Source organism: Xenia sp. Carnegie-2017, unplaced genomic scaffold (genome assembly GCF_021976095.1).
Source record: "Xenia sp. Carnegie-2017 unplaced genomic scaffold, XeniaSp_v1 HiC_scaffold_3, whole genome shotgun sequence".
Lineage (NCBI taxonomy): Eukaryota > Metazoa > Cnidaria > Anthozoa > Malacalcyonacea > Xeniidae > Xenia > Xenia sp. Carnegie-2017.
In genome coordinates, this window is record NW_025813493.1 from 5,646,681 (window position 1) to 5,661,280 (window position 14,600).

Consider the following 14,600-nt stretch of genomic DNA (forward strand, 5'->3'; position numbering starts at 1 on the left):
AACCAAATAAAAAGCGTTGTTGGATCATTGCTGAAAGTGGGAAAATTTCAACCAATTAAAAAGCGTTGTTGGATCATTGCTGAAAGTTGGAAAATTGAAAGTCATGAAAAAAACTGTATCAAATCTATACGGAGCAGAGTTATAAAAACTAATGTAAACAATCTCAATGTAAATACCTGAAGCTTACAAGTGTGTAAACAATCTCAATATAAATACCTGGAGCTTACAAGTGTGTAAACAATCTCAATGTAAATACATGGAGCTTACAAATGTGTAAACAATCTCAATGTAAATACCTGGAACTTACAAGAGTGTAAACAATCTCAATGTAAATACTGGAGCTTACAAGTGTGTAAACAATCTCAATGTAAATACTGGAGCTTACAAGTGTGTAAACAATCTCAATGTAAATACCTGGAGCTTACAAGTGTGTAAAGAATCTCAATGTAAATACCTGGAGCTTAAAAGTGTAAAAATCTCTTCACATGAACAACATTTTTCCAAACGTAAACCAAATGACTGTAGCTGTAATGGTAGTTAACGCACTAAATTAAATGTACACGGGGGTACAGAGAGGAGCAGAGTGTAATAAACAAAAGCAAAACCAAAAAGAAGATACAAATCACTTATAATCCTTCAAAAAGAGAAACAAACGGTTTGTAATACATTTGTCTCACACAAATAAACAACATTGAACCTCGTTTTCTGGATAATCACCGGAAGGACAAGTTTCCAAGGTATGCATAACTTTGTTCAAAATATTTGTAAGGAGTGAACTATTTAAACTGTCGTCATTGTTGGTTTGCTTTGATGAGGCTAAGATTTGAAGTAAAGGCAAAACAAAGAAAGCCAGTTTCTGCTTTTCTCCACCATTACGAGATGAAAAGAACTCGACTATACTTGATGCTAAAATTTATTAAAAAACAAAATTTATGTGTGCAAAAAAACATCAAGTTAAAATGTGGTAACTCCTTTGCTAAATTGCAATTCATAGTAAAAAAAAACAGACGTTGGTCCCAAGCCATAACTAAATGTTTGAAACTTCGAAGTTAAGATCTAATTACTAGACATAAGTTGGTTGAAACTTTTTTATTTCAATTCAAAATGAATGACACAACGAAGGATTTCCAAAGATATGTCAAATTCGTCATAGAGCTTTAATATACTTACTTATTTCAAGAAGATCTTTAACATAAAGTTTTGAACACGTCAACATAAAATGAGAGATCCAAAATAAACAGCCAAGTTCAAGTGCTATCTAAATAAAATAGAAAATACGAAGGATAAAAAAACTGCGTATAAAGTGCACAAAAACTACTATCAACCGAAGCAATACAAACGTCAAATGCTTCCATTATTACTCAACACGTTTCTTTTTTCTCCATAGATTATATGGAGAAAATCAGAGGAATAGAACGAAGAGTTGTATATAGAGAAGTAGAAGAGTTATATTTAAAAGAACAGAAGAGTTATATTTAGAAGAATAGAAGAGTTATATTTAGAAGAATAGAAGAGTTATATTTAGAAGAACAGAAGAGTTATATTTAGAAAAATAGAAGAGTTATATTTTGTGGAGGAATAGAAGAGTTGTATATACAGGAATAGAAGAGTTGTATTTTGCAGAGGAATGGAAGAGCTTTTTATAGAGAAATAGAAGAGTTATATTTTGTAGAGGAATAAAAGAGTTATATTTTATAGAGAAATAGAAGAGTTGTATATGGAGGAATAATATAGAGAGCTACAATAAGGTAATAGTCAAAGTGTTGCAATAATTTTAGGCGCACGCATTTTAAAAGTCACCGAGAAATTGCTACATAAATCAGACCATGTTCTCTCTAGCTACGGCAGCACGTGGTACACGTCTCAAAACAGTTGACTTAAAGCAATTTCTCTGAAGAAATATCACTTATTTAAAATGTGAGAAATGTATGCATCATATATTACAATTCTAATTTGCTTTATTAAAACAACAATATATTAAGACATTACCGAAGGCATTTTGAGCAGAGCTGTTTTCAATAAAACAAGGGATGACGTCATTGGCATACATAAGGAGTGCTGTTTATCAGCTATTTCGATAAACAACAGCATCAACATCTTCGCGTATTCTTCTAGAAATAAATTCAAGCAAAAATTTGAAAAAACGCAACATAAGATCGTTTTAAAATATTTTCCATACAATCCAACATTTTAGATAATTATTGTTGGATGACTTAATTAAAAATTCTACACTCAATTATTTAGAAAATGTACTTTACGAGGATGATATCAACGGGGAAAGATATTCATATGGAAAACATGCATCTGATCTGAGATGCATTCATTTTATAACTGGAGTGAGGAGGAAGAAGGGTGATACATCATCAAACCAAGCAATTGATGAAAACGCATAAGAAGTGAATTCACCGTGCAGATTTCTAATTAGTTTTTTGCATTACGCGGATAAGATTTTCGTATTGCTCTTATCAAAAGTGAAAGATGTACTTGGTTCAACATTTTCCCATGGTGTTTTGGAAAATGCATCATTTTTGCAGACGTAGTTCTTCTTGTGGGTTCAAGGAAGCACTCGATGGCACTTTTGCACTCAATGCACTGTTCTTCACACAAGATGAATTGTTTTAAAAATTGATACTGCTAGATTTGTCATTGCAAGCTATCGACAGTAGCAAATTCTCAATTACTTCTTCCCAGTGTGCTGAGTGCGTTTCCCATTCCCAAAAACAAATAAGTAGCTAATTGCCTCTATGTTGTAAGATATTGATAAACATTGCTTACTAAAAGCCATGACGTCATTTCTTAAAAGCAAACGTAACGTTTGCTGACACAGCGAAACACGGTGACCAATTGACTGGATATTCATCTAAACGCAATAATAGGCAAATGTAAGCTCATTGAACAAAATATTAATACAATATATCAGTAACTAATCAACATAATTGATTCATGAGTCAAATAAACAATGATAAATAAAACATCAATGAAAATCATAAGCTTCCGCAAGAATCTCATGGCAAGAAAAATATTGACTCTTCACCAATTTTATACTTTCAAAACAAAACAAAACAACACAAATCAAAATCTGATCATACTGTTCTTTATTTAGCACATACTTTATTTCAAACCCATGATGCTAGGTGAACAAACACGTAAAACACTAAATGGAAAACTGGAGGTATAAAAAGAATTAAAGCATGCTTTCAGGGAAGTGTACAGTGGAGGTGGGTACAGGGTGTGTTAGCCCCCAAGTCTCGATGAAAGTATGTTTCCGAGGGTGTGTAGGGAGCTGGTGGTTGCAAGGTGTGTACGGAGCAGGTGGTTGCAGGGTGTGGGGCAGGTGGTTGGCAGGGTGGTGCAGCAGGGTGTGCAGGTGTGGCGCAGGGTTGCAGGTGGAGGTGTGCACGGCAGGTGGTTGCAAGGTGTGGCAGGTGGCTGCAGGTGTATAGCAAGTGGTGCAGGGTGTGTACGGTGGTTGCAAGGTGTGTACGCAGGTGGTTGCAAGGTGTGTGCAGGCAGGTGGCTGCAGGGTGTATAAGGCAAGGGTTGCAGGGTGTGTGGCAGGTGGTTGCAAGGTGTACAGCAGGTGGTTGCAAGGTGTGTACAGGCAGGTGGCAGGTGTATGCAGGCAAGTGGTGTGTGCAGGCAGGTGGTTGCAAGACGGATAGGTGGTTGCAGGGTGTGTACGGCAGGTGGTTGCAGGGTGTGCGCAGGTGGTGCAGGGTGTGTGCAGGTGGTTGCAGGGTGTGTGCAGGCATGGTGCAAGGTATGGGTGGCGCAGGGTGCGGTGGCAAGGATTGTGGTGGCAGGTGTGCGCACGGTATGGTTAAGGTGTTACGGATGTGGCAGGGTGTATTTGCAGGTGTGGCAGCAGGTGTTGCAAGGTGCGCAACGTTATGGCACAGGTGGCTGCAGGGTGTATGGGCAAGTGGTTGCAGGGACAGGTGGCTGCAGGGTGGTGCAATGGCTGCAGGGTGTGTGCAGGCAGGTGGTTGCAGGGTGTACGGAGCAAGTGGTTGCAGGGTGTGTACGGAGCAGGTGGTTGCAAGGTGTGTGCAGGCAGGTGGTTGCAGGGTGTACGGATAAGTGGTTGCAGGGTGTGCAACAGGTGGTTGCAAGGTGTGTACGGTGGGTTGCAGGGTGTGTGGCAGGTGGTTGCAGGGTGTGTGGCAGGTTGTTGCAGTGTGTGTACGGAGCAGGTGGTTGTAGGGTGTGTACGGAGCAGGTGGTTGCAAGGTGTGTACGCAGGTGGCTGCAGGGTGTATACGGAGCAAGTGGTTGCAGGGTGTGTACGGAGCAGGTGGTTGCAAGGTGTGTACGGAGCAGGTGGTTGCAGGGTGTGTACGGAGCAGGTGGTTGCAAGGTGTGCAAACCCCACACTTTTTGAAAAATGGTCGATAAATATTTACGAGAGGGATGATCGTCGGTTTGTTTTTTTTTTTGTTAAAGCACTCGGTTACTATTAAATTTATACTTAGAAAAGCATCATCATTCATATAATATCGGTTTTTCCTTTCAAGCTTAAAAACTAACGTATTACAATTTTCATAAACAGTAAAGGAGCTTTACCGGTGCAGTCAGAGTACGTACGTCTCAAAATGCACGATCCCAAGTATTGGCAGTTGATTTTTGGCCAACATCTTAAAGCCTCACCTTATACAACTTAAGATGTTTAATTAGAAGCTTCATTATAATTTCCACAGCGATGACGTCATCTTTCTGTCGTAATGATTGTGGTATGATCTCCAGCAAAAGAGAATAGACATTGCGGCATGCGCAGAGGTCAGGTTTCGTGTTATATAGCACGTATTGAAAGAACGCCTCAAATGTTTTAAGTAGCTTTACCATCGGGCTGAAGAAAATTGACATCATTGTGACAAAATTCATATCCACTAGTGCTGCAGAGCTGATTGAAGCTGGCAAAATCTTACCTCTTTCTTTGGAATACGCATTCAAGTTCAAGAATGAGCAAAGGCCATGTCTCAAATTTGTTTTTCAAAATAATTACATACGGATGGGAAGTTAAACTAAAAAAAATTTAAGGGAGTAAATCCTGGCAGCGAAATCATGCAATTTACAACCATACATAGATCACACATACGTGGACTTGATAACACATTTTAATAAACTTATAAATATAATACACTTTCCAAACATATGATTAGACCTACGACATACCTAGACAACACAAATTATACACCCGTGGATACATGTGGATAATAAATGATCAACCATACGATATACCTAGACAACACAAATTATACACCTGTGGATACATGTGGATAACAAATGATCAGACATACGACATACCTAGACAACACAAATTATACACCCGTGGATACATGTGGATAACAAATGATCAACCATACGACATACCTAGACAACACAAATTATACACCCGTGGATACATGTGGATAACAAATGATCAAACATACGACATACCTAGACAACACAAATTATACACCCGTGGATACATGTGGATAACAAATGATCAAACATACGATATACCTAAACAACACAAATTATACACCCGTGGATACATGTGGATAACAAATGATCAACCATAGACACATAGATCAAATCCCCAACTTACACAGACACGGAAGACACGGGAGTTTTTTTGGGTTAAAATAACCAACATTTTCAATAAAATTTATACTAACCTTAGAGGATATGGCTCGGTGCCTTTCTTTGTCGGAAGGCAGATAATTTCAGTTATACCATGAATAACTCCAAGAACATTTCTATAAGACATATTCACTTTGTATGCTTCAACTCATATACATACACGTATCATGTACAATCAGATTGATAACATACGTATAAACAACAGCAAAATTAATTTGAAAAGAGGACAAAAAAATCCTTAAACTCTCAGTAGGCAAATATTTTTGCAATTGTAAGACTGGCTGAAGCAAATATTGGAAGATTTTTAACATGCAACAAAAGAACACTTTCCTCTACTCTCGTCATAAAATTGGGTAATTCCATGAGAAAACTACTTATTGTTTTTACAATTTGGTCATTTAGAAAGGTAATCTTCACGTTTTCTTATGAATTCATGACCATTTTGTCGTTTGCTTTTTTACCTTAAGAAATTTTAAGGTATTCATTCTATTTTTCAGATCATTACAACAACATACGAGAAGAAGAAACATGCAAGTGTAACAATACTTATTTCAACAACTAGCGAGTGTTGTCATTATAACGCAATACTCGCTGGGAATGACGGGAAAAATGACGAGTAGCTTTAATATTAAAGAGAACGGTTTGAACCCAAGAATATTCGCCGAGAATGACGTGGAAAATGACGAGTAGCTTTAATATTAAAGTGAACGGTTTGAACCCGGGAGTATCTTTACATGTTTGAAGATGTAGATCGTCCAGGTTGGTATAGTCCTGAGAAGGACTGTTTTTATTGTTTTTGACTGACGTTTCGACAACCTGATCACTACCAGGACTCTACTAACCTCGACGATCTACATCTACGGACATGTAACTTTAATATTGTTTAAAACACAACAAAAGCATAGAAATCGTCGTACTTTGATGAAATTATTTGATCCAAAAAACCGCAGACAACATATTTGATGTCTAAAACATTTTGAGCAACTAGAGTTATCAATGCTTCACTAGCAGCCAAAGAAGTGACAGAGCTGGCTTCACAACATTTTCTCCATAACACGTCAAGTTCACAAATCTGATGACACTATGTAATAGAAACAAATCATCAATGCGTACATTTGCATGAATTTCAATGTAACTGGCTCACTTGATCACTTATTATCAAAGATATCAACTGAGGGTGCACAGTTGATCTGAGTCTGACCAATGATAAACTGAATCTCTTAACTTGCTTGGTCATCAATTATTTACGAAATTATCTGCACTTGCATTTGAGCATATGCAGTCCACTTGACAAATTGTTCACTGTCATGCCAAGGACCGTTGGGTCTACTTGTACTAATTTCGGAGTAAATAGCTTGCTTATAACCACAAATTTATACACAAAGGCTTTGTTGATATATTCAAACTTTCTTTTTATTTATAATAAGCTGCTCTAATGTATTCAGACTTATTCTGGATGATTTTCAGGGTCTCAGATCTACTGTACATCCACTTTTTCATTGAGAAATAAACAAAAAAAAACACTTGTCTCTATACTAATCTAAACAAAAGATATAGCCAATATTTTTAACTATGGAAGAGAGGATGATTATTGCATAAAAAGACTGACAAAGCATACTTTTTATTGATAAAAGAGAGGTACAGGTAACTTGCATGGCAAAACACCAAGGCTTTAAATCAATGAAACATTGGATTATGAATTACGACCAAGACTGAAAAACAAGACCTGACATCTAGTAAGGGGAAACAGTCACTCATTGTACATTGCAGATTACATGTATTAATTATCAAGTTTAAATATACCCGATTAATTTGTACTAAATATGCAATATGCAATTTGGTTGTGTGACGTATTTTTAAATATAATACATAAATAAATTATTGCCTACCAATGAAGTAAGTCTAGTGGATCAAGCATGACAATTGTGCATATGTACCTCTTTCTCATTCAACACACGGGATCAAGCATGACAATTGTGCATACGTACCTCTTTCTCATTCAATACACGACTGGAAATCTTCTTTTCAAGAATGACTTTTGTTGTTTGCACGATATGCTATGTTTGTGGTAAAAAAATGTAAGTTAAAGACCATAGGTAATAAATATATTGCATGTTGCCAACAAGTACAGAAAAGATGAACCTATTCTTCAATCTATTTTGCAAATATAAAGTAATGGTCTACTCCCGAGTTCTTGCAGATTTTCCCTAGGTCTTTTAATATTTGACAAGTAAAAGCAATTGTTCCTGCTAAAACAACATTCTTAGGAAACGTAAATCAGTTTTTTTAATTAAATTTCAGAACCCAAACAAAGCCAATTTTAGCTGATAAATATATAGTGGGAAGCTACTGTAACAAAACTGCAGTACAGTATTGTGCTTGATGTGCGATTTAAAGTTGTGAACCATATTAGTAGCAACCTTCATGCAATGCATAATCACACAACTTCATACATACCTGTTCTTGTATTAAATGGTTTTGAAAGTCCATGTGATGTGTTACTTCAAACTGAAGGAATGCGATTCATGAGTTAAAAATTAAAGTTTACAAATAAATCTTAACTAAACAGCATGAAGCTCAGATATGAATCAAGTTTTGAAACAAAAAACATTAAAGTGGCCAGTCCCAGACTTCCACGGTCCAGCTATATTTCTTTGGTTCAACAATGGATGGGGCAAGTAAGACAGTTCACCTCAATAATTAAACAATATTATACGTGTAACACTGCCACCATTCAGTACATTACATGAATGATTACAATAATAAATTACTACTAGCCATAAGGCAGAATATCATATGATCAACTGCTTACCTATCGTGAATTTAGTTTTACTTTATATTTTGAACAGCTTTGTCAGTTGAAAGCTATGACATGAAATGTGCCATTGAACCATTTGAATAATCAAAACATAACTGACTCCTTGCTGGACCTTGCATACACGATACTCTTAGCAAATCAGTAATGTGGATTGTGGAACTTATCCTCGTCACAAAGATTGCGATTCAACGGGTTTCAACATCATTTAGTTTAAGTGAAATGCCATGAACAAATGAAAGTTGTAACAATAAAAGAGTACTTGGTGTTGTATTATGGTTAATGATTGAGATTCGTTATAAATGTTTAGAAAATTGGTGCGCAGCGCGTACATGTTGGCATGCAGTCATATATTTTTGCTGCAGAGCGAGCAAGACTGAAAAGAACGAGTGAAGCAGAAGTCTAGAGAGTGAAAGACTGAATTAAAATTGTATTGGTATAGTGTTCAGTACAATTATAGATAAACATGCAAAAATACATACATTTAAAGACAGCAACGACTTAATAATAGGTAATTCCATGTAAGAACAATCTATGTATGACTGAAGAAATTGTAACACTAAAATATTTATTACTGCACGAACCGAAATTTTTTTATGTATTTAGCTAGTTTCGTCGTTTGAAAAAAAACCTTTCAAAATTTTAATTTATTTTTATCACATTTGGAGCAAAATTTTCTGTGTGAAATGCATTGAAGCAGCAATATGTAGAAAAAGAGAATTTTGAAGCCCACTGTTAAGTACAAAGTTATGCAAAAATGTCGTAAAAGTCTATAAAAGTAAAATGAAAGTAACGAAAATATTTACACCATAGATCTAAAACAAATTGAAGTAATTTGTGTGTTGCTCATAATGTAATCCTGGTGGTATAATAAATTATTGAACATGAAATGCTATGTATTACGAAATGAAGAAATTTTAGCAAGTAGTTACAAACTTGTGAAATATTAATTAGATTTTTCATACCAAATATATCTCTTTTATATCATTTGTTGTATTGTTATTATGTCATTCATGGCGCTATGCAACAACGGTGAGATATGCATTTTTAACATAAAGTGTCATCGTTTTTGTACGAAGAATGGTCAGTAAACAAATTTTTGCGATTTATGTGTTTGTTTGTACATGTAATGCATACCAACGTCTTTTCAGAAAGATGAAAGAGAACTGTAAGTACAAATTGTATGTAACTAATATCTCCGAAAAGTCTGCATATTAAATCCCATGAGTTATGAAGTTTTTATATAGATACGTAAGTGTTAGGGCTATACATCAGTTGCAAAAGCTGTAACGGGGAATTTACCTCTCTTCAATTATATTTTAAGGACTTCTGACATTCATTTTAATTTTTTTGAGCACAATTAATAAATGCAACTGAAAGTTGCATGCATGAGTCAATTTTACGAGTTTTTGTCTCTTTCAGTAAAAACCTTGCCTGCGAATTTGCGCTGGTTACATCTTCTCTTTATAGTCTTGGGAATGGTATATAGGTGGTTTTAAGATCATTTCATAGTTTCTTTTCATACGAATATATTTTACTTCTGTTCAAAATAGAAATGCTTAAAAAAGAATAAAATATTTAGCTATAGGAAACAGGCAGCTTTTAACTAAACCACGATACATAAAGGTTAGAAATATCTGTGCTTAGCAAGGAGGATTTTTGTGGCTGTGCAAACATGCACAAGTGAGAAACACATAGCATGGTTCGAAAACAATTACTTGTATAGAATAATATCCTTAAGATAGACAAAAATATGTAACATGCACTATGCGTGGAAAAGAAATAACAGCATGCATACAGTACAAATAAAACTTGTACAAACCATTGACTAACTAAATGATTTGGATAATTTCGCTTTCGCTATTATCTATACATATATGCGGTGCTGTAGAAGTTGGGGGGCGCTTGGGGGAGGAGCCCTCCTTCTACCTTTGAAATGGGTAATTTTTCATAATTTCATGGCTTCAGCTACGTCAAGAGAGCCCCCCATCTGATAAATTTAGCTCTACAGCACTGCATATATGTTATTTCTAAACAGCCGCAGCTGTTGGGAATGAAATTATTGCCAAAGATCTTTGTTCATGCTTTACAATGAGCATTTTCAAAGGGAAATTTATTGTGATTATATTTTGCAACAGTGTGATGCGTGGATGCAAAATATTTGTTCCGTTTTTCGAGGAAAGTTTCATACGCGCTTTCAAACTATCCGACGTATGGTATCAAAGGCGCCGAAGCACCTGTTGTATTACATTCTTTGTTTTAAAGGTGATACTTTAGCAACAAAAGACATCATTTCAAGTCATGCTGCAAACGATCTCATGGAATGTTCTATGGAATGTCTTCAACAGAAGCAATGTGTTAGCTTCAACTTTCTTTATATGGCAAAAGAATTTACGATAAACTGCCAAACAAGCAACACAACATTTAACGAAAGTTTGAGAAACACAGCTCCCAAAGGAAAATGGGCTTTTTTTCAATCTCTGACGGTATGATGTTTAGTAAAATAGAGAGTTTGCCGTGGTTGCAAATTTGAAAAAAATGTTTCAAAAAGAGCAAATACCATGGTGAATGTTCAAAATAATAACGTAATTGTTCTTATATGAATTTTTGTAAGTTTAACACCGTATCTCAAAGTTCATGCCAAGTATTAAATCAAGCTAAAACCTAATAATCGCAAATTCGTTAATCCACGTTAAAGATTTTTTCTTGAAAGATTACCTAGATTGTTCTTAGTAGGACTTTATGCGGGGGGAAAATCGAGAAAAAGCTGTCAAAACAAAAATTAACTAAACGTAAAAGAGCAATAACATTGAGCAATTGATCGCGCTCTGGATGTTTTACTGTGCAAATTTGTTTTAAAATAGGGAAAATTTCTGGTTAAATCATGCATTTTAAATGGTGAATATAATTGGATCTTTCGACTTAAAAAATGGCTTCCTTCGCACTTAAAAGACAAAAACACAATGCGCTGTTACCAAGCAACAGTAAATGGATGGAAGGCAACCACATTTCACAGTCTCTGTGATTTTAAAGGACCAACATTGGTTGTTGTAAAAGTTGGAAGTTATGTGTTTGGTGGATTTGCATCAGAATCATGGGGAGGTAAGCTTCTACAATATTTTTGAAGGTGATTGGGATTCTATAATTGAGTAGAAAAATCACCAGTCCAATCACCAACTGTCAAAAGGTCTGAATAATTTGGATATTATGCAAAAATCGAACAGTCAAAACCAGTAAGTCGAAAATGCAGATCTAAATGCAGTTAAAGTAAGTTATATAAACTTTCTGCATAATTTTTTATTCGCTGTCTATTTTTATTTTCAGGAATGAAGCGTTTTATAAGAGCTGAAGAATCATTCATATTTTCTATGAAAAACAAGGATAATCTTCCACCGTTTAAGTCTGACGTTGTTCGTCGAAATAAAGCAATGTACACAGTCAAACAGGTGGGACCCATATTTGGAAATGGTCATGATTTGCATATCTCCAATGACGCCAACACTAATTTCAAATCGCACACAGGCAAATTTGGATATTCTTACAGGCTTCCAAATGGTTATTCTTTCAATAGCACCAAAACACAAGTTTTATTAGCTGGGTCCTACTATTTCACACCTGATGAAGTTGAGGTGTTTTATTTTTCTTCGTCATAAAGGAACTGAACTTGTTAAAGAATGCTTAGCTATACAAAAGCAGACCAGTTTTAGATTTTACTATATACATAGCAGTGCAGTGATATAATGCATGATAACATATAAAAATTATTTCAAAGCCATAGCCAGAGAATAAGATCATGAATTCTGAGACGGATTATACCGCACTTGAAGAACAAGTTGTTTAAAACAAATAATTTATTTCCTTCATAGTAACTTTTTGCCTATTTTACTTAAGCTAACAAAAAACGTTTTAACGGTTAACTGTTAATTGTTATTGGTAACATTTGTTGCCACTAAGAAAAGTTTTCTAACGGTGTTTATAACACCTTCCAAACTTTTGTTTAATTCTCGTAAATTGTTCTGACCAAACAAGTTTTTCTTATTTTTCGTTTTCGCCGAGCTTTCTATCATGTCGAGTCGAGCTTTAAGACTTTTCATATCTGCGACTGCAGTAGCGAGTTCACTGATCTTTTGTCTATAGTTTATATTTTTTAGCTTTGTTTTCCAGTCCGGTTGTTGATTGCTAAATACGCTATTGCCAAAAGCTAATCTACTCATTTGCATATGTGCACCTTCGGATCTAACCTTCACAGTCAAGCATGATAAATATTGTGGTAAACTTGGGTCACATTTTTTTGGGTGATAAATGTGAAACAATCCTCGATCCGTAGCTCTTATGATTCTGATGTCTGTCTTAATAAGTTTTCTGTATAATCCAACATCCTCTCCGCCCCAACCTTTAATCGATGTATCGAATCCTTTTGTGTTCATGAAATCGCTTTTGTAGATACAAGCCATTCCAAAACCAGTTTCTCGCCAATATCCGGTCTTTATTTGTAAATTCAACTGTTGCTTTATGTTGGGTGTATTAGTATAAATTGTGTCCGGATTATATAAAGAAAACACAATAGGAAAATAGACCATTTTACCAGGATTTGTGTAAAATCTACATCGATCCAAGAAATCAGCGTCAAAATGCATATCAACGTCACAGAAGAACATTACGTCATTTCCTTTGTTCCACGAATGAACACCTGTTTGCAGGCCTATGCCACGAGAAAAGGGGCCTTTTGCGAAAATTAAATCATAGTTATGAAATTGCTTTTGCCTTTCGAACTCCTTGAGTGAGCTATTTACATCCTGTTTGCCATCATCACCAAAGTACACTACTGTTAAATAAACATTACGTTGCAAACAGCACTCGCCAAAATGTTTTAAAAATAATTTAAATTCCCTTTGTCTGCCAGACAACGGAATTATAACGTTTACTCGTTGCTTCAAAGTGCTAAAACTTTCAATGCTCTGTCCAAACTCCATATCTTTATAGGGACGATATACTTTAACTCTTTCATATTGATCTGTATTGCCTATTTTAAAGATAAGATCATATTCCATTCCATTAGCGCGATCTAATTTACTTATGCCATTCACCAGGTGAACACTAGAAACACGTTCACTTTTTTTATGAGTTATCAATTTTTTGTTCACAAGATCCACAGCCGAAAGCAAAACCTCTTTGTGTTCTTCGGAGCGCTCTCCACCGATTACTCTGGAAGGATGGAAGTAGATACCATCTTTATTGACACTGAATACTTTCTGATGAGTAAAGCTATCGTACGGCGTTGCATCGAAATATTTATTTGCGTGCCATTTATTGAGTCTTGGAAACATTGTCGTAGACAATGGTTTAGATTGATTCGCCTCTTTGGCATAATCCAATGCCTGCAGTGTTCTTAGTCGGGACGTCAATGCGTTCTTCTCCTCAGTTAATGTGTGAATTTTGTAATAAGCACGATTTAACATCATAAGGATTTGAACAAGTGCAACGATAAGGCCAACCACAAACATACATACAGTAAAATGGCTGCTGCGAAATTTCCACATTGTTCATTTGTTGCTATCGAGGACACAACAGTCTTGAAATATTGTGTTGATAATTATCTATAGATGAGAAAAAACCATCTTTGCAGGGAACAAATGTCTTTGTCATATGGAAAATGTTGGTTTTGTAATTTGATCATTCGTTGAATGGACACCTGAGTATATAAAAAACCCAGACTGCAGACATATATAAATGAAATTTGGTGTAACAAATTACAAACTTTAATAATTTGAAGACAAATCTTTACAAGCCCATTTTCCTCTATTTCGAAGTTCAAACTCAGGAGAACAGCCATTTTCCATAATCGGCTGTCAATTTTACGCAGAAAGACTTGTGTGCTTTTACAACAAATGCGAGTAATTTAATTTGCACTTTGACATAGCTGACGATATTTTACGCAACCATCGTGACCGTTGGCTTAGCAAGGCGCTGAACTACAACAACAAGCTAACGGCTGGCGCGCTCTGGAGCTTTCTACTTAGCAAAACACCACTTGCGTGCGCGGTGGATTTCTGCGAGTTTGTTTGTCATTTGTGACAAATAGCACCAATATTCAACATTAAATGAGATATGACCTTCGCACTTAGCTGGACAATTTAAGCAATCGTCTCAGGACCTGAAAAAA

At 35.7% G+C, this 14,600-nt stretch overlaps 3 protein-coding genes across 4 annotated transcripts in view; 1 reads left to right on the plus strand and 2 right to left on the minus strand.

The window, feature by feature from the left end:
• LOC124454078 (focadhesin-like) overlaps positions 1–8,703 on the minus strand; it is a 28,589-nt gene extending 19,886 nt beyond the window's left edge. The window contains exons 1-12 of one of the 2 annotated variants that reach the window (XM_047004879.1): positions 8,435–8,703; positions 8,080–8,130; positions 7,611–7,679; positions 6,540–6,703; positions 5,658–5,738; positions 4,926–5,021; positions 4,648–4,846; positions 2,776–2,860; positions 1,990–2,108; positions 1,171–1,258; positions 698–906; positions 455–525 (exon numbers count right to left, since the gene is read on the minus strand). In XM_047004879.1, the coding sequence (XP_046860835.1) occupies positions 455–525; positions 698–906; positions 1,171–1,258; positions 1,990–2,108; positions 2,776–2,860; positions 4,648–4,846; positions 4,926–5,021; positions 5,658–5,738; positions 6,540–6,703; positions 7,611–7,679; positions 8,080–8,112 (1,214 nt within the window). In that variant the 5' untranslated portion in view covers positions 8,113–8,130; positions 8,435–8,703. Of the gene's footprint in view, positions 1–454; positions 526–697; positions 907–1,170; positions 1,259–1,989; positions 2,112–2,775; positions 2,861–4,647; positions 4,847–4,925; positions 5,022–5,657; positions 5,739–6,539; positions 6,704–7,610; positions 7,680–8,079; positions 8,131–8,434 lie in introns of both variants that reach the window. The other variant, XM_047004878.1, reaches the window with a different exon arrangement.
• A 749-nt stretch (positions 8,704–9,452) lies between these two features.
• On the plus strand, positions 9,453–12,427 carry LOC124454657. Its single transcript, XM_047005431.1, has 4 exons — positions 9,453–9,605; positions 10,703–10,923; positions 11,302–11,539; positions 11,762–12,427. Exons 1-4 carry the CDS (start codon positions 9,518–9,520, stop codon positions 12,088–12,090), a joined length of 876 nt encoding a protein of 291 aa, XP_046861387.1. The 5' UTR covers positions 9,453–9,517; the 3' UTR covers positions 12,091–12,427.
• On the minus strand, positions 12,271–14,111 carry LOC124454656 (chondroitin sulfate N-acetylgalactosaminyltransferase 1-like). The gene has a single exon (XM_047005430.1). The coding sequence runs from the start codon at positions 13,975–13,977 to the stop codon at positions 12,358–12,360; it is 1,620 nt and encodes a 539-aa protein (XP_046861386.1). The 5' UTR covers positions 13,978–14,111; the 3' UTR covers positions 12,271–12,357.
• Positions 14,112–14,600: the final 489 nt, after the last annotated feature.